The following is a 19,754-nucleotide window of genomic DNA, read 5'->3' on the forward strand; positions in this document are numbered from 1 at the left end:
GTGTCAGGTCATAAGATTTGAAATAACGGGATATAGGAAAAAATAAAGGATTAAAATCTTTTCATCGGTTTTTGGTGGGTGTTTCGTTATCTTAAAAGTGTATAAAACCCCGATATAGCATGTGAAGTAGAAATATAAAAACTAAGAAGTGTATAGACATTATGTCTCTTATATTACAAATTTCCCCTTGAAATAATAAAAAGTATTTATACAAACTTAAATTTATTAATTTAAGAATAGATTACAGATACATTTACATAATAACAGACAAAGCAACAAAGACTTCAGAATATAAAACATACAGTGAAATAGACTCTGAAATATCATTCTTTAAACATATCTCCAAAATAATTAATGACATTTCAGAATTAACATTAATTTCAATTAATACTTACATTTTTAAGCCAAAACTGATATGGCATATTGTAGCAATGTGGCAAATAAATATATACTAGGCTCCTCTACAAGGGTAATTGTATGTAATCATAACCAAAGATAGTATTCATGAAATAGCTTTCTCTAAGTTGTAAGTGTATGATTCATTAGATTTGCATACAAATATTTAAAAAAAAAGAAAGCAATTACATGGGAGTTTATGTTACATCTATTCAATGCAATGTCGATTTGATTTCAATTCCATTAAGTCAATAGTCACTGAGGATCAATTTTATTATATTTACCCTTTTCGGCTAACCATGTATGTGAAACAGGTATATTTCCCAACTGAAAATTATATAATTAATATTATAATGTCTTAGAAGCCATTGCGTCTCACAACTTTCAGAGAATAAATCGATTTCTATTCTTCTTTTTTGTGTGAATCAGAATTATTTTTAGTTTATGAAGTCTGTTACTTCAAAATATATATTTTATTTTTATTTTTAATAAATTCTCTTAATAATTATATTACTATGTGCAATTTAGAATATAATTAACAATATTGTTGAATTCAGTTTCTTCTCTTAGCATTTAGATCGCGAACAACAGCTATTTAAATTTGACCTTTATGCTTAAGAAAATAATGATAAGTATTCGAATTTGACACAAAAATAATGAGTACTAGACAAGGCGAATATGGTAAATCAAACGGGGGATGGGGCGAGGTGATTACACCTACCCCTGTCCGGTTATTAACCCTGCTGTACATGAATCTAAATTAATACATTACAGATCATCATTGGGTATTTTTATTAATTAAAAGGTGGCTAAAATTACTATGTCAGTTGTTTATATATTATAGTCTAATTCTATTTCCTTTTATACTTCTTCCTATAAAAAATTAAAATTTAAAATAAAAAGGCAACCTAATAAAACTTTTAACTGGTTATAAATCAATACTTACATTATTTTATATAGGAGCGTTTAATGGTTACGCAAACAATGACATTGAAAATATTATATCAACAACTGATCAGGAGAGCAATAAAAAAAATAACTTGTATGATAAAAAAGTAAAAGTATATAAATATTTTGAAACATATGGACACAAAGTTAATTCTTATAATTTGAAAAAAAAAAAAAAACTGCGAACCGTTGCTCTCTTAAATCAATGCACGAATTGTACAAAAAGTCATTTGTTTGAGCTTAATAGCTTTCTATCGAATTCATAATAACTTCATATCATGATATTATAAGTACAATATTTTTAAGTGAAAAAAAAAACTCTTCAATTCGAGTTACTTCTTTAATGAAGATCTAGATTTTGTGCTTATAATATCACAATGCGTTTACAACGTGACAGCTTTAAAAACAACCTTCATATCGTACAAGTATCACGTGATCATATTCCTTTCCATTCTTATATTTTCTTTTCACAGTTGCTATAAACTTCCTAGTTTCTTGAGTCTTGAAAATGTGTAGATTTTTTTTTTAATAATAAATGTATTTAACTCTCATAGCAGTTCCCACAATTACAGGACTTTGAACAGTTTCATTGTGGGGCATTTTAATATAAGTATACCTTACCAATGTCAGGATTCTTTTACTATTTATTTTAAATCTATTTCAAATTATCCCACTAAATATACGAAGTATTAAAAAAATTCTGATTACCAACTTATTTAAGTATATTCTGTTTATCAATAATATCACACATCTTAATACAGTAAACAAATTTTTAAAAGATAATTAAGAAACAGCAGTTAAAAGCAAAATAAAAGAATGGAAAGGCAATATATTTTATAACTTACTCGAAAAACAAGCCTACGATCCCTTTATCTGGTGGGTTGGAGGCGAGATCAGCGCGACGGCTGGGCAGGGCTGGGGACAAGTGGGAGGCCGAATTCATCTACGGGCACACCGTCCCGTGTCCGTACGCTGTCCGCGCCCGGCTCCTTGTCCGGAGCCGCTGGCGCCTTCACCACATCGTCCAAGTATGACGCATCGTCGTCTAACGCTATCTCGTCACCTGTAAAACATCAAAGATTTCGCGTTTTATTACCTCACTGATAAAGAAAGAAAAATTGGGTTTTTCATAAAAAATAATATATATATATACAATTAGTTATTACACAGAGCCATTTTGTCACAAACAAAGCTAAATTGGTATAAATACAGAGAATCATGAGATCGAATATGCTTTGCTAAGCCAAAATGGGTTTTCAATAAACAATTACGGAATGTCAACGATAACATGGCACGTCTGTCTAAAAACAAAATAATTAAAAATGCGTGAGTAAAAATTATTTCGATCAAGGATAATTTCGATATTCTTGCCAGACCGCTACTGAAGACGTTTATTAACAAACAAAAATATAGCTCCATTACATATGGTATGGTCACACACACTGAAATAAAAAGAGGCGTGTCGTACTATCGTAGACAACCTATGCAGTAACTGCACTAACGTTGAGTTGAGGATATCCACCTAAAAGATCTGATTATCAAGCACCAAATACTTGAGGAAGTCAAATCTAAACTTTTTTATAACTCTTACAATGTCATTAGTCGATCATAGCATTAGATAACCAATAAACGACATCATTATATCAACTGTTACTTGTTTATTGCTAAATATAGTCCTCCCCCATAGACTGCCATAAAGAATGGTCATGAGCTACATACCATCCACTGATCCTCTACAACACAGTTGAAATTATTGCTCCATTTAACAATTGGTCGCCCTATACTGTGTTTGCTTTTATGTGATCTCGTTGGAGAATGTGTCTAGCTTGCTTGCCTTTTATTTTATTAATGAATAGACATACTTTTTTTTTAATAGATACTTATAATAATCAGAATAACAGAGTTCAATAATAAGAATTACAAGTTTTATAATGAATGAATATTAATAATGAATATGCTACCCACTGACGTAAGTGTTTAATAAATATGCTTTTAAAAAATCCATTAATCCATTAATTTCTTATGATGAAGCTGTATAGTTCAACATTTATTACCTTTGATCACTATTGTTATTTTATATATTAGTATAACAATGTGTTATCTTGTATGTATGTATACATTTATATCTACATTTGTATATGTTCATATTCATATATATTTATATGATCATAATGTGTAGTTTTCCATTATGTATATTGTATAATTTATGTGTCAATACATATATATTTGTAACTATTTACCACAACAATTTTCAATATATCTATCAGCATTACATTACGATATTTCTGTTATTCCAAAGGTTTACTTGAAGTTAATATTTATATAGCATTTAATACACCCTTTGTATCAAACATTTCTTTATAATATGGTCAATAAAGAATAAACACATACCTAACGCATCCAATTCTGCAGCAAGTTCATCATCATCGATTTCAGGCATGCCATACTGTCTGCCGAGTGCCTCTTGCACTTCATCTGCTTGCTCCAACATGTCTGCTAATTCATCATTCACATCCTGGAAATAAATTTAATTAGTATAAAAATACATATTCTCTGTGTGATCCCAGCATAATATTAATAGGCTACTCCTTCCTTTCCTGTGGGTGTCATAAGAGGAGACTAGGAGAATTTATTGGTTGAAGGATGAGCAGCAGTGTTCCTCTTAAAACATTTCACATCTCATCTGCCAAAAGTGGCTACTGCTGGCATAAGCTCTCTTTTGGAGGAGGCTTATGTTCAGCAGTGGACAGTAATTTTTATTTTTTATACAACTTAGAATGGCAAACAAGCTGACGACCCACCTGATGGAAAGTGGTAACCGTCGCCTCTAGACATGAGCAGTGCCAGTACAACTGCTTCACGGTTGAAACACGAATGAGACAGAGGTACCTAAGCAATCGACTTTTGTACAAAGTCTCCCTCTGATATAAATGACTGATATAATAATAAATGTATTGGCAAGCCTTACCTGCTCTATTAATATACACTGGTAAGTCACTAGTGAGACAATAGATAAAGAAGAAAGCAAGTCAGTAAGCCCATCATAACAAATTCAATGGGAATTAACTACATAAATTTTTAGGGGGAACTACTTAGAGATTAACCTATTAGAGTATATTGCTAGTAATAGGGCTGTTAGTTCCCATTACTAATAATCCTTCCCCCCCCCCCCCCCGTAATAGTAGATTAGACTTTATCCCACTACTAAGCAAGGGCCATCCTCTAATTTTCACTGCAACTACAAAAGAGAAATAATACAATAAGCAAATCACAAAAATACAATAGATAAATACCTCAATTGAATCAATATTAATTTTCTTAAACTCCTTTTTCATCTGTGTGACACCATCTTTCATGGCTGCTACAGTGGCATGTGTATCCTTTAGGGTTTGTGTGGCATAGTTTGCTTGTTCCATATTAAAAGACTGAGCTCTCAAATTTTCCAATTGCTGTTCATACCTGGAATTTTAAAGTGACATACATGCTAACTATGCATTCATCAGAAGTTATAATTTAAACATTCAGATAGAAAAAAAAAATTAAGAATTTTGATTCACAAAAATAAACACTTTCTTAATTGTAGCAATTTTGTTAAAAAAACTAATTACTTATTAAAAAAAATACAGGTCAGGAAGAAATTTGGTATATATACAAAATATGTGCTTCTGCACTGTTAATTGCTATTAAAGCAAGATTTATTACAATAACTATATGATTTCAAGAACTACATATATCGAATGAGTAAAAGAATCAGTATATTTTTTTTACCATCTAGAATGGTAAATAAGTTGATGGTCCAACTGACAGAAAGTGGTATCCATCACTTTCAGACAGGAACAGTACCAAAGGCATAACTGAGTTTTTTATAATTTTTAGACACTAATTTCCTAGTCACTATCCAAGATCAGATTAAAATGTATTTGTTTGGTTAATTAACAATACAGTTTGTAATCACATTCATAATATTTAGATGACTATTTTATGCTCACATTTTCTTTTGTTTTAAAACTCTCATTGCCTTCTGCTTCACTGAATTCTTAGCCGGTCCCTCTCGCATCTTATTCATCTGATCTTTATACTTTCGAAGCTCTGCTTCCAATTTTTGAACCTTTTGTTCAATATTGTCTGCCCGGCTGTCAACCTGAGTACATGTAAATATAGATACATTTGTTGGCTTCAATTATTGCATGAAAGTAAACCTATGATTATAACATAGTATTATCACAATCTGCTTGTACTTTTTTTACCAAAAAGTCTACAAATATTCTAAACTGTGATATAATCATTCAGGAAGATTAAAAATCTCTCTGTACACAAATCATTATAGGAATTACTTTATATACCCATTGATGTAAATAAACATGTCCAGCAATAGTAAGCCCTAGGTGGCAGAGACCTATTAAAATTGCTGGGTTACATAAATTTTATGATTCATGTAAGATGAGTTTTTGACCCCCCTTGAACATGCCAGAGGTATTATTGCTCACACTGTCACTAGGTATCAACCTAGTAACTATTTGAGTATTATTTTTTAATAAGTACAGAAATTGGCTATATGAAATGACAGACTCCAATCAAATAAAATGACTCTATATCCAAATAACTTCTGAAACTAATTGATATTAATTAGAACTATAGAGTGGAAAATAGTAATAATAGAATTCAACAATTTAAAAAAATACGATAGACTCTTTAGTCTTTGACAGAAGTAGTAGGAAACCTCGATTCTCAGGAGTTACAATGCATATATTTATATAGCAAAAAGAGTTGATTCCTCCTGATGATACAAGATCATCGTAGTTGTATTATATATAATTATATATTGCAATTGCATTATATATCAAGAAATGAATATGTTAAATTCATCCTAATTAAAATAACAACGTAAAGTAATAAAAATTTACATTAACAAAAATCTATTACGAACTACAGAAAAGATTTATAGACTGAATCATCACTAACAATCATCAATGTATTAACAATAACATCCAACTTACATTACTGATGCAATCCGTAATACTAGGACCTGGTTCTTTAGGTTTACCTCTACCGAATATTCTATTCATTTTGTATGGATTAAATTATGTTACTGTAAAAAACAGAAATCAATTAGCAAAATAATATGTAAAACACTTAGAATTTTTTATGACAATATTCTTCTCTTAGTGATGTACAAAGTCAGACTGACTAGAATAGTGTTTGAATTCGAATATACAATATTTAATATAAATTTTAAGTATATACGGTACTCGAATACTATTCGTGATAATCTTAAGTTTATCTGTAGGAGAAATAATTTAACTATTTAACTTCATCAATTAAAATGTACTTAAATTTAATAAAGTAGCAGTTACAAAGCAAGTCATTTGTAATATATTACTATGTGTGAATACAGCAGGATATAATTACTTTTTTAATGAGTACTAAAGTAACAAATATTCAAATATCATAAAAGACCAACTCCGAACCTTGCAGTTTTATATTCACAGTGCAACTATGTAATTACAAGCATAACTTTGTTAAAAATCACTTCTGTATATTTCCATTCTTTTTTTACATTTCTAAATGTAATATTCCTTTTTTATATTGATGATTATAACAGAATTATAATAAAATTACTTATAAGATAATAGATAATAGTATCCAGAGAATAAACCAGAACTTTAATATTAATTTTAATAAATAATTACTACAAAATCAATTATAGATAGAATCGAATCAGGTTAAAGCAATCACTATTGAAGACGGTCAGTGTCAGCTGTACGTATTAGGTTGACAGATGGCAGCTTCACAAAACATGATCTTTCATTGGTCAGTGGTCACCTGTGGTCACCTGTTTTTTTGTTTTTTTTTCTATTAGTCTGTGTACAGAATGAACATAAGTATTTAATTTTGATTGATACTCTTCTATATTTCAAATATCTTCGATAAGATAGTTTATTGTTGTATAGCAATAAACCATTGAAAGGAAAATTCTTGGTTAAGAATCCTTAGGTATGTATTATTGCTAACATAAAATCTAAGGATTCACATTAAGTTATTATTCTGTTTTCGTTCTTGTTTCATTTCATTTTATGGCTATTCAAATGAAAAAAAAAATGAATTTAATTTCATTTTATTTTTCATTAAGTTTTTTTATGCAAGATTAAAGGCTGTCTTATATAGGTACAGTAATGTTTCTGCCTGCTGTTTTGTTTTTACCACAAAATTTTACATTGTTATTCATAATTACGAGCAGACTGGTAATTAATATCAAAGAACACATTATGCTTTAAGGAATCTATTGCAGTGCAAATTGTGTTTCAGACCATTACTGGAGATATAGGTATTTAGGTTATGTTTGTTATTGCGGTTCCTACAAGTGAATATTTTTTTGTCTATGAGAGAGGATGCTATCTTAACATTAATGCTTATATTTAACATATATTCACATGAATTCTATAGTACTGATATGAGATAAGTAAATTAAGGGGTTGAGTTAAAAACCAGAAATATCATTATAAATTTGAGTGTCACATTTGTAACTGACACTTATTGCAATTTATTTTTACTGGAAAGGTACATTTTTTTATTTATTATTTAAATTTAAAAACTGTCTTTTATAGTCTTAAATTTCTTTTTTAATCTCTGTACTGTAACATAGTTTTAGAAATTATGTAAGCATGGTAAATAAAATTAACATTTACACAGTAAGCATATAATTTTTAAATACCTGTAATTTGATTATTTGCAGTGAATGTTACCTGACTGTTACATCCTTCACAAGGGATTTATATCATAATATTTCTGTAATCAAGCTATAATCCCAATATTAAACTTATACAAGAACTAGGACAACAAACCAGAAGTTACTTTAAACTTCATTGAAATGGCTATCAATGGTGGGATAAACAATATGGTATGTATAAATACATTATTTATTTAAAGTGATAAAAGAGTTCTCAATTGCATTCTTGAGCCATTAACATTTTAACCCCCCTTGTTAGATTTATCTGTCAGAGAACATATATTTGTATTTAATTTTTCTACTTATTCAATGTAGAATATTTGCATGGTCATATATATATATATATATATATATATATATATATATATATAAAATTGCCAGTTTGAATCAAAAGATTACTGGTAAATTTATATTACATAAAACATATTAAAGGTAGCTAAATCATGTACCAATAGCCAAAAATCAGTTTCACTTATTAAATAAACATAAATTATAATCCTTAATTTCTATAAATTAGTAATATAAGTATTAAAAAAGTGTGACTAAATGAGATAATTTCCAAGTCTAATTTAGATTATATTGTTATTGCAAATATTTTAAGTTATCTGAATTAGACTATTAGGTTATTAGCAAAGGTGCTAATTCCAGTAAGGGCCCAGATTAAACTTATCTTAATACTCATAGATAATTTTACAAATAGTTGTTTCTACAGTTAAAAGTTATGTCATACAATAGTCTATTTTTTTTTATATTTTTATCTACATGTAAGTGGATAGAATAATACTTGTTTTAATTAATACAATAAGATTATTATTATTACATTATTATCTTTCATTATTATTATGTTCTATAAACTGTATTTTTCACAGACCATCAAAAAAATCATACATGTATTTATACTTATGGATTACAAATTAAACTCATTTTTATTGTGAGTGATTCACACAGTTATGAAGTGTTTCTAGTTTTTTATAAGTATATTCAGTAAGAGAGCAAAATGTGTCATTTATATATTTATTTATTTAAACTTTATTGACCAATAAAATGTACAAAAGGCAGACTTAATGCAATAGGCATTCTCTACCAGCCAACCTTAATAATTACTAGGTATAAATAATTATTTAATTGTTATTTATATCTACTTGTATATTCAAAGGAATTAAAACAAATAAATTGTATTACTAATGGTTTAATCACAGGATACTATGTATGTTGGGCTAGGTTTAAGTGTTTCTTTTTTATTTTATTTTTTTATTTAAAATTGATCCATACTCTATGTATATTTGAGTTGAATTTAAATTTTACTCTTTTCTTTTTTTTTAACAAATAACCTTGAATTTCTATATTGTCTTTATTTATTAATGTTTAATGTACTCTAATAAGAAAAATTTGGAACAAGTGTTAAAAATTGTGAAAAAGTACCAATAAACATGGGTTTATCTAATCATACTTATGAACTTTGTGCCTCAGATAATAAGAATTATAAAAATAGTTTAACATTTATTTTTAAATTAGTTTAACTGGAGCACTCATGCATAACACTTCGATATATTTTTAATTATCTATTAATTAATATTAATAATAAGACATTAAAACATAAATATTTCATTTATTCTATCACATCATTCATATATTGTTTAGATTTATTCCTAAAGGTTATTGTACTTGTCATAAACAAATTTATCAAAGCTTTCTCCAATGTTATTTAGTGCATCACTCAATATACATACACATTATCTTTTAGGTCAAAAAACTAAGTAATATCTTATATATGCAGCACAATTATTGTGGCCAGTCCTGCAGTGTGGTCAAGTGTTGGCAGTGGAATATAAAACGGTTTATTATGTTTCAAACAAACAAAACTATTCAAGATAAATATGCGGTACTTATATTGAACAGACCCATCTCGCAAAATCCAGATTTTGTCAAAAGTTTTTGGAATAACGGTAAGTTAACAAGTGTTGTTCTTTAAATAAATATAATAATAGTGTTTGGTTAAATAAGTACTTACGCTTTTAATTACTAATTGAAACTAGATTTTACAAACGAAATTGTAAAATAGTTTTACTATAATTTGTTATAAATAAATATAAAAACATAAGCTGTTTGTATAAGTATAAAAAATTAAGGATTTGATAAATAGAATAAAATTGTATATACCGGCATACATTAGTTGACGTGAATTTAAAACAACTTAGCAATTTATCAAATTGCTCCCAATCATTTATACATAATAAAGCTATAAATTACAAAGAAAAAACAATATATCTAAGTTTCGTAATAGTTTCAGTAAATTTGTTATCGAAACTCCTATTTGCGACGTATTTTTGTTTGGACGCTAGTTGTGTCACTCTGGAGACAATTTAATATTAAGAGCCACCTATGTCTTAATAAATATATTTTCAAATATGTATATGTTATTACATTATGACCTATGATAATGATGTCTTCCTGATAACCCTCATCAAGAGCATAGGCTCGTAAAAGGGACTTAAATTTATGACAATTTCCTGTGTAGTATATTCCAGATAATTTCAAAATATATAGATGTATTGAATTAGTTTTTACTGCAATTTTGTCCATCGTTGGCCATCTCAAATACTATTTTTGTATCAAATTTCAAGACGATCGGCCGGTAGGATGTCAAGAGGTAACAAATGGGCACACATTACTAATATTATTATTGGTAGTATTAGTACTAGTATGTACGAGTAGAGATATTATAGATAAGATAAAAGTACAGATACTATAACCGTGAAGCAGTTGTGTTTGCATGGCTGTGTTTCGGTTTGAAAGGTGGGATATGGCGTGAATTTACTGGGTACAGAGGAATAACACCTGAGTCCTCAGGAATGGCAACGCATGGGGGGTATCATGGGCGAAACAGTATACTCTTATGTCCATGGTACTACTCATGTCTATAGGCGACGGTTACCACTTTCCATCAGGTGAGCCGTCAGCTTGTTTGCCATTCTAAGTTGTATAAAAAAAAAACTATTTTATATAAATAGATAATTGTATGAGAGTTGTATATAGGTAGACAGATCATCACTACCATATCAGCCTTTAACTATCCACTGCTGAACATAGGCTTCCTCCTTGCGAGATTTTGTTAGTTGTTGCCTTGCTTGACAGGCGTGTTGATAACCGCAGTTAAGTCCTAGTGATGTTTTAAGAGGGACACTGCTGCCCATCCCTCGACCATTAAATTTTCACGGGAAAGAAAGGAGTGGCCAATTCTATGTTGTGACCACGTGGCTGCAATATAGTAGATTCAGATAAAACATATAAAATTATTAATTAATCTAACCATTTTACAAGTTTTATCTCACATTGCAAGGTCTAATCAAATTGTAAAAGAATTAATTCTATTATCAACCGATGGAACAGCAGAGTAATTTATTTTTTTATTTCTTTATAATGTAATTATGAAATTCTAAAGACTGTCTTAGTATTGGAAAAATACAGATGGAATTAACGAGAGACGGTGATAAGCGCGCCCCCCGTCACGTTGGATTTAATAAAATATGCCTACTAAAATGCAGCTCCAATTAAGTACGCAATCTCTTTAGGAATTCTGTACAATGAAAATTATAACCTATTTCTTACTTTTCATTTTTAACTATAGCCATTTATTTATTTATTTGAAGTATAATTTATGATTAAAAAAAATTACCTTATGTAGAAGTTCAATCGAAAATATACAAGATATTACATCCGAAACGATTTAATAGAACCATGTCGTCCCGTTCTTCTAGACGCCAGCCCACTTTTAAATAAATGTATACAAATAACAAAGTATATAGAAGAAAATGTTTAATGTATTTAACACCTCATGCTTGAGGAATCGAATACCAGACTTCTCTCTTACACACGTATTTTAATCTACTTTTATAACTTTCACTTTATTTCTGTGTATAAAATTATTGATAATATATTTTTATCTACAGCTTCAGTTAGAATGGCAGTTGACGGCGGTACAGCACGTTGGGACACATTTTTAAACCAATTACCAGAAGATGTACAGAAAACTATGAAACTTCCAGATTTTGTTACAGGAGATTTTGATTCACTCACAGAAGATGTATTGAATAAATATAAAAAGAAAGGGACTAAGGTATGTTTGAATTTTTAAGTTTATCGTCCCACAGTTTTGGCCACGGGACTTTGTATAAAGATTATTTTGTGGCAATTTTCTTCTTTCAAAAAGGGGATTATCAGATGTAATTTATACGAAAATCCATTATTAACCTGTTTAATTTCTGAATTTATGGAAAAGAATTGTCTATTCCAGCTAGGTATTCCAGTTCAGTCTGTAGTAGGTAGTTACGCGGCAAAACGAAAATCTATTGCGTGGAAATGAAAAAAGTTAAAAGTTCTTAATTTACAACCCTATATTACCGGAAAGGGATTGTTAGTAATGGAGACTGAGAATCCCATTGCTAGCAATATACCCAACCAGGTCGACCTCCTCGCGGTTCCCCCTGGAAACTATCATGATTAATTCCTGATGAATTCATCATGATGGGCTAACTGGCCTGTTTTCATTCTCATCTATCACCCTTCACTGGTGCTCCGCCAGCGTATCCCGTTAGCGCAGGCGGGGTTACCATACCATTTTCACTCATAAAAAAAAAACCCTATATTACCTATTAGCTTTTTTATATATTTTGTTTTTTCTTATATAATTGCAAATTTGTATACCTCGATAGATGGAGTTGATCATAAAGGACTTATCTTGTTTTACCATCCATTGTTACCTATGTATCACAATTTAAATAAATAAATAAGTAGCTGTTTACCGCGGTTTTTCCCGTGTCAATCAGTATATAAAGTATCATATGTGTTAAGTTGGGATAATGAACTACCTGTGTACCAAATTTCATTGAAAATCATTCAGCCGTTTGAAAATGGCGGAGTAACAAACATCTGAACATATTAACGTTAGTAGGATTAAAGTGTGTGAGCATTTTTTTAATTAAGAAATTTAGGTATAAAAAAAGGACATTTCATTAGCCACAATAAGTTTATTGCGTTCACCTATATGGCGACAACTACTTTTATACAGGCTGTATAAAAGTCGTGACATACAGAAAAACAGACTAAAAACATATAATTATCTTATTCTCCTAACTCATCTAATTTTCAGACAATAAGGACACCAGATCAAAACAACACAGATTTTACTAAAGCATTGATGGAATTAAATAAACATTGTCAACAAGAAAACTTGCAGGTTAGTTATTTTAAAGATTCATAAAAGAAACTTAAATATAACAGATAGTTGCTTTCATTGGTCGTTATTTCGAATGTAATTGACACGAAAAAATATTTGTATGAATTTAAATTTCAGAATAGGCTTCGATTGGATATTGGTTAACAATGTTAAACCTAATAAATCTGATAGAATAGTTATTATTTATATTCTACTAAGTTCGAGTGAAATAGGAACTAGTCGAATGATCAAACTGACAGTATCTAGTCTACAAAATACCTTTCATCCAAATGGGATTACATTCATGAATATTATTTTATATATATATTTTTAAGGTGTTGTAATAGTTTTTTTTTTAATCCTGCAGCTGGACCATGTCATAGCCGTCTGTCAGAACTCAGGTAGACTAGATCACATCCTAGCCAACATACAAACGTTGCATCTCGTTAAAGTGGATAATTTGCTCAATCCAAACACAACGGTGTATATATTGTCAGATGATTCAATATCGTGGCTTCTGTCACCCGGGGACCACGTGATCAGCGTGCCTGAGGAGACAAGGCAACATAGAAGAGCATGGTGCTCACTAGTTCCAATAGGAACACCATGCGAAAGCGTCACGACCAGCGGACTGAAATGGAACTTAGGTGAATGTTTATTACTTATGTTTGACTAATTTTTATTACCACTTACTTTAGTGTTATTTGAGTTCAGTAATGATGCTGATAATCTTTACTAATATTATAAAAGCAAAAGTGGGTTTGTTTGTTTGTTACTTCTTAGTTCAACAACTCAATTTTTTTTATTGGTAATAATGTAATTGTAACCCCGCCTACGCTAACGATATACGCTCGCAGGGCACCAGTGAGGGATGACAGGTGAGAATGAAAAAGCAGGTCAGTTGGCCCATCATGGTGAATACACCTGGAATTCAGCACGATGGTTTCCAGGGGGGATCAAGTGGAGGTCGAACTGCCAGGATATATTGCTAGCAATAGGACTGGTATTCCGTGTTACTAACAATCCTTCCATTCCCTCCCCCTTCAACGACGTAATTAGCTATAAACGTACTATTTGGAATGCAAAACGACATAGGCTATTATTTATCCTCGACATATACCGAGGGGAAAAGGGATTGTTAGTAATGGGAATCAGCAACCCTATTGTTAGCAATATACCCTCACAGGTCGACCTCCCCGCGGTTCCCCTTGGAAACCATCGTGATTGATTCATTAGTGAATCACGATGGGGATAACTAGCCTGCTTCATTTTCACCTCACTGGTGCCCCGGCAGTGTATACCGGTGGCGCAGGCCATTACCATTCTATTATCATCCATTAAAAAAATATATATATATACCAGCTACACAGACTGATTCGCAGGTTAAAAGTAGAAGCATTTAATTAAAAAAAAAATTCTTTTTACAGACAATCAAGAATTAAAATTTGGTGAGCTAGTCAGTACGTCAAACACATTTGATGGCTCCGAATTTGTGAAAATTAAATGTAGTCACGTAATATTATGGTCAATGAGGGTCCCTCATTTGATAAGTAAGTAATTATATACAAGTATACCTTGTATTTTCTTTTGTTATTTACAAAATATTTAATTATGCACCAAAAAGTTTTTAATGTTTTTTTTTTTGTCTGCTCGCATATTATAATAATTATCTGTAATAACTTTGCATATCTATATTTTTTCATTGCATACATTTATTTTCATAATTAATAGATTATTTAAGAAAATTTTACCTAAGAAAAAAACCACATTCTTATTATGCTAATCAGCTTATTAGATGTAGTCACGTTACACAAATAACGTAAGTCAAGTTACGAGAAGTTTCAAAATACTGATGGTCTATTCTTCTTGTTCTTGACAATTTTCCTAACAAGTATTATTTTTTCAGGCGAATGAAAATGGACATTTAGGCGCCCAATAGACGATATTTTGCTATCAGTTTCGCCTGAAACGAAAACTGATCCAGTAATGAAATTATTAATATATATGTGACGCCGATCGTTTAATTCCGTCAAATATTTATAATTCCAGACTGATGGAATGAAGGACGCATTCATGTAATGGACGACTTAAAACTTATCGTGCCTCATTACAGGAGTTTGTTCTCCTTCTTCTCGTAAGATTATGACCAAAATAAATCTCATTCATAATGTTAATGTTATAATTTATTGTTATCATTCTGTTTAGTTAATAACGTAATTTAATTGCCAAATAGACTGTAGTAAATATATTCCAATAAAATATATTGTGATCTTCTGTGACTTACTGATCATGTTTTGAACAAAATTACATTTATAGTGCAATGCAATTATTTATTTGCATTTTTATGATAGAAAATGTTTATTGTTTTAACGAAGCTATGTTCTAGGGTTCAAGGGATGCAACTTACATTGAATAATACTGTAACTACGACTACTAATATAAGTCGTATACAATTTCATGACAGGGGTAAATATGTTTGTGTAAATTAGGTATTTGGTTTGATTCTTACTGGTCAATTTTAAAAAATGCCTGTAATATGTTTTAGTTTATGCCCATTGATGTTTCTTCTCTTATTTTTCATAACAAATATTTTAAGAACCAAACATATCTGTGTCATTCTTTATTTTGATGAGCGAATAAATAATATGTTCCTAAAAAGTTATTATAATGAAAATTATATGTGAAGTAATTTTTTTATTGTTATTTTATTACTGTAAGATATATTTTAATCTTTGTAATTAAATTAAACCTATTTTTTTTTCTAAATTTTGATTAATTTATTGATAAATTAGTATTTAGAATTACTATTTATAATTATTATATTTTTATATATACGGTATTAATGCTTTTAATTAGCATTGTCATATAACAATATTTACAGTGGTTATATTATGACCGAATTTTTAGTTTACGTTTTTTATTACTACGTTCTATTATAAACGCTATAAACATAATTATTTCTAATTTATTTTATAAAAATTAACAATAACTTGAAAATTTAATATATTTTAATATCACAGAACTTGTGCAGTAACAATAATATGTGAACAAAGTCGATTGCGCATGCTTCATTGTTTATGGTCTAGTATTTGTCCATTATCTGTGCTATCTATGGTTTAGTATTCCTTATTATCTGTGTTATAATTTTTTTATATGTCTGTAGAACATATTTTGAAATATTAAATAACAATGAAGAACTATCGAAAATCGATAGATCAGTACTTACCATAATAATAAAAAAAAAAATTAATAATTGACTAGTTAATAAATTATTTACCATTGTTGCATGGTCACAGATACCTATAAATTCGTAACCTGCCTTATTGACTCGGTGCAATTAGCTTTAACAATAAGTGTAGCTATTACAATTATGTTTCCCTTTTTTTAGGATACTTTAATAAATCATCAGTGTACTAATATAGAGTTACAAGAGTTTACTGAATCAGTAGATATGTATGTAAGTATGTTTATGAGTATTATTTATTCGAGTATATATTATGAAAGTGGATGAAACGTGAGTTGTAAGAAGAGGCAAACATTGACGTATTTAAGATTATTTTGCAGCGAGAGGGGGGGGGGTCTGTACTCTTTGAAAAGGCGCATATATATAGGCGCACCAGACACAATTCTAGGGTACTCATAGTTTTCTCATGATTTTCCGTTGTTGAGTGATTTTTTAGCTTCTCCCATAATTCGTATGTACGAATTTGTATTTACATCTTTGATATGAACATATACCTAACGATAAATCAATGGACAGTATCAACTTTGCTTTAATTTTCGTGTCTTCTGCAGTTTCGGTTTGACTAAATTCTGGTTTGATGCATGCCAGTATTGACTTCAAAACTAGGAAATTCTCCGTGATGCAAGTACACTCACTGAAGCTCTCATGCTTTTTAAGTTTCAATGTGCTCGCAATATAATTCGACGTCATTTTTGTATATTTTTTAAACATCATTATGTTTAATATGTGTTGTATTATTCTACAAAAATTTTTATGGACCCAAAAAAAATTGGATCCCCCATACATATCTGTTACGCCTGTCTCCCATTACCTTAATGGGAAGGAAACAAACAATGGAACGCCAAATGCTTCGATTCAAACAAACCTCTTTCGTTTCTTCCATATAACTGGGCCCATAACTTAATATATGGACCAAGTTATAACACGACACATTGAGATTTGTTTGGAAAACTGACAACTTAATTGAATGGAATAGTACATATAAAAAGATAATAAATGCCGTCTACAGTGTTTATATGATTTGTTCCTATAAAACAGCTATTAACGTATTAATATACAATTGTATATTTAAAAAAAAAAGAGATACAAAAGTTTTTACTTTGCAATGAAGATAGCCACATACAAAATACATTTTAGATCGACCCCAATCTATTGTTGTCGGAAGTATCTTATTACCTACTCATTTAATGTTGACCTTGTCATACAAATGTCAATGTTCAAGTGTTCCAAATAGCATATGATCATAATATAGTATATCTATTGAAAGAAAAAGGTAATATAGTTGCTTATAATGTAATGTAATAAAAGTTTACAATCTCTAATCATAGAATAGAAGTAATATTCAATTAAACTAACTTGATCGCAAGTAATTTTAAATGTTCTATTTTTATAATCGAAATTGTACCACTGGGTTCTGTATGTATCTTATTGACAGTGTGAATATATTGATGGTGATAAGCTGTTTAAACAAATTGCAAGTTGATAGCCTCGATGGGGGAAAAAGGTTTGTTAGTAATGTGGTCGAAATTTCTATTGCTAGCTATATACCCTGTCAGATTGACCTCCACTGGATTTGCTTGGTTCGGTTTGAAGGGTGGAATAAGGTAACAAACAGTGAATTTACAAGGTACAGAGGAATAACACCCGAGTCCTCAGGAATGGCAATGCATAAACAACAAACAACTGGGGAAACAGTATACTCTGTTATGTCCATGGTACTGCTCATGCCTATAGGCGACGGTTACCACTTTCCATCAGGTGGCCCGTTAGCTTGTTTGCCATTCTAAGTTGCATAAAAAAATTGATTCATTAAAAATTCGTATCCATAATTTTTTTCAGTGAGTATAAATTTATTGTCTTTTTAAGGATACGTTATTTAGACTATATATTACAATAAGTTTATTTTTTAATTAAGCGCTTGTCATTCAACATTTCCGAATTCAATTGCATTTTAGTCTATTTTATCTTCAGATTTTGTTGGAACATTTTTGTGTTGAATGTTTATGCTTTTTAATGTACCGTCATCGAGTAATGTCGACAACGTTCTGCAGTAAAAATTTGTACCTATTTTTTGCTTTACACTTTTTAATTTGGTGGTCGGGTTTTCCGCGAGGTAAACGTTTTGAATCATTGATACGTTGGTAACGCCACAGGAATGGATTTGTTTTAGGCATACAAAGTATGATTTTCCTCCTTAACTAATGTGTCTTGAAATTTATTTAAACTTTGACTATATGTTGGCCCTGATTCTCAGGCTACTGTCGTATGTTCTTTGTATTTATTAAGAAGTGACATTGTCACTTTTGTAACTATCGTTTTGAATGAAATAAGTTTTCTTAACTTTAACGAGTTTATTAATACCAATGCGATACGTGAGAAGAATATAGACATGATACTAGGCTTGGAAAATATTGCTACATTTAATTAATTATCATTTAGTAAGATTATTATTTTATTTCACATGATAAAATTTAGTGACAATTCAGAAAAAATCGCAAAATAAGCGCTCACAATGATGTAATGCTACCCTCGCTAGTATTTGTAATTGAAAGTAATGTATGAATTATATTTTTGATGTAAAGGAGCCGAATAGATACTTTAATGCAGTATGATAAAGTCTCTATTCACTCGCTCTGCATGTCCCAGTCTCTCACGTATAAATCCGAATTTGCGATTTTATTTAGAGTGATTCGTAGCACTTTTCATGGTGTGACGTAGCTGGATTGACGTATGACTTGGCGTAGCAGATGAAATTTCATTTGAGACACGTGAAATATTCCAAAACCACATGACACAGTATCATTTTTCTTCATCATCATCATCATCATCATCATCATATCATCATACCTTTAACTGCCCACTGTTGAACATAAGCCTCCCACTTGGGGAGGTTACAATACTATAGTAGTATAAAATAACTCATTGGTATGTACAATAGTATATAATAGTATAAAATAATAAATAAACGTATATAGTCATTGTTAAAGAATTTTAACTATTTGTTTTATAAAATGATTCTTGTGATGAATTTACATATTTTCCAATTTGTCTCGTCGAGATCCATTTCTGTGCTTACTAATTCATTTCAATCCTTCACGGGAAAATGTGTCTCGTTTACGCTACCTTTATTCTTCAGAACTGAATACGACTTGCATTGTTGCTTAATGGCAGCAATAGGTTGACTGAGGAAGACTTAACTACGCATTACTTAGAAGAGAGAGAGA

At 30.1% G+C, this 19,754-nt stretch overlaps 2 protein-coding genes across 7 annotated transcripts; one reads left to right on the top strand and one right to left on the bottom strand.

Moving 5' to 3' along the window:
* Positions 1 to 203: 203 nt before the first annotated feature.
* Positions 204 to 6,524, bottom strand: LOC113515700 (charged multivesicular body protein 5). Its single transcript, XM_026899971.3, has 5 exons — positions 6,342 to 6,524; positions 5,334 to 5,485; positions 4,638 to 4,803; positions 3,736 to 3,859; positions 204 to 2,407 (listed from the first exon to the last, which is right to left on the bottom strand). The coding sequence occupies exons 1-5, from the start codon at positions 6,408 to 6,410 to the stop codon at positions 2,238 to 2,240; spliced, it is 681 nt and encodes a 226-aa protein (XP_026755772.1). The 5' UTR covers positions 6,411 to 6,524; the 3' UTR covers positions 204 to 2,237.
* A 616-nt stretch (positions 6,525 to 7,140) lies between these two features.
* On the top strand, positions 7,141 to 19,754 carry LOC113515496 (thiamin pyrophosphokinase 1). Of its 6 annotated transcripts, none has more exons than XM_026899723.3 (8): positions 7,142 to 7,338; positions 8,078 to 8,242; positions 9,816 to 10,017; positions 12,022 to 12,188; positions 13,221 to 13,307; positions 13,654 to 13,933; positions 14,714 to 14,836; positions 15,193 to 19,754. In XM_026899723.3, the coding sequence occupies exons 2-8, from the start codon at positions 8,213 to 8,215 to the stop codon at positions 15,198 to 15,200; spliced, it is 897 nt and encodes a 298-aa protein (XP_026755524.1). In that variant the 5' UTR covers positions 7,142 to 7,338; positions 8,078 to 8,212; the 3' UTR covers positions 15,201 to 19,754. The 6 variants fall into 6 exon arrangements, with proteins under 6 accessions (XP_052749219.1, XP_026755524.1, XP_026755525.1 ...); XM_026899724.3 differs by having other exon boundaries at positions 9,849 to 10,017; XM_052893258.1 differs by lacking the exon at positions 7,142 to 7,338 and adding an exon at positions 7,490 to 7,509.

This window comes from Galleria mellonella, unplaced genomic scaffold (assembly GCF_026898425.1).
Source record: "Galleria mellonella isolate WM207_F2 unplaced genomic scaffold, CSIRO_AGI_GalMel_v1 utg173, whole genome shotgun sequence".
Classification (NCBI taxonomy): domain Eukaryota; kingdom Metazoa; phylum Arthropoda; class Insecta; order Lepidoptera; family Pyralidae; genus Galleria; species Galleria mellonella.

Bases quoted from the DNA above. Each gene is read 5' to 3' on its own strand.
- LOC113515700 (XM_026899971.3), bottom strand. From the start codon at position 6,410: ATGAATAGAATATTCGGTAGAGGTAAACCTAAAGAACCAGGTCCTAGT. The intron at 5,486-6,341 runs GTAAGTTGGATG...ACATGTACTCAG, and splicing joins TTACGGATTGCATCAGTAAT to GTTGACAGCCGGGCAGACAA. The intron at 3,860-4,637 runs GTATTTATCTAT...ATTTATTTCCAG, and splicing joins TTAATATTGATTCAATTGAG to GATGTGAATGATGAATTAGC.
- LOC113515496 (XM_052893259.1), top strand. From the start codon at position 8,213: ATGGCTATCAATGGTGGGATAAACAATATG. The intron at 8,243-9,815 runs GTATGTATAAAT...ATTATCTTTTAG, and splicing joins ATGGTGGGATAAACAATATG to GTCAAAAAACTAAGTAATAT. The intron at 10,018-12,021 runs GTAAGTTAACAA...TTTTATCTACAG, and splicing joins CAAAAGTTTTTGGAATAACG to CTTCAGTTAGAATGGCAGTT.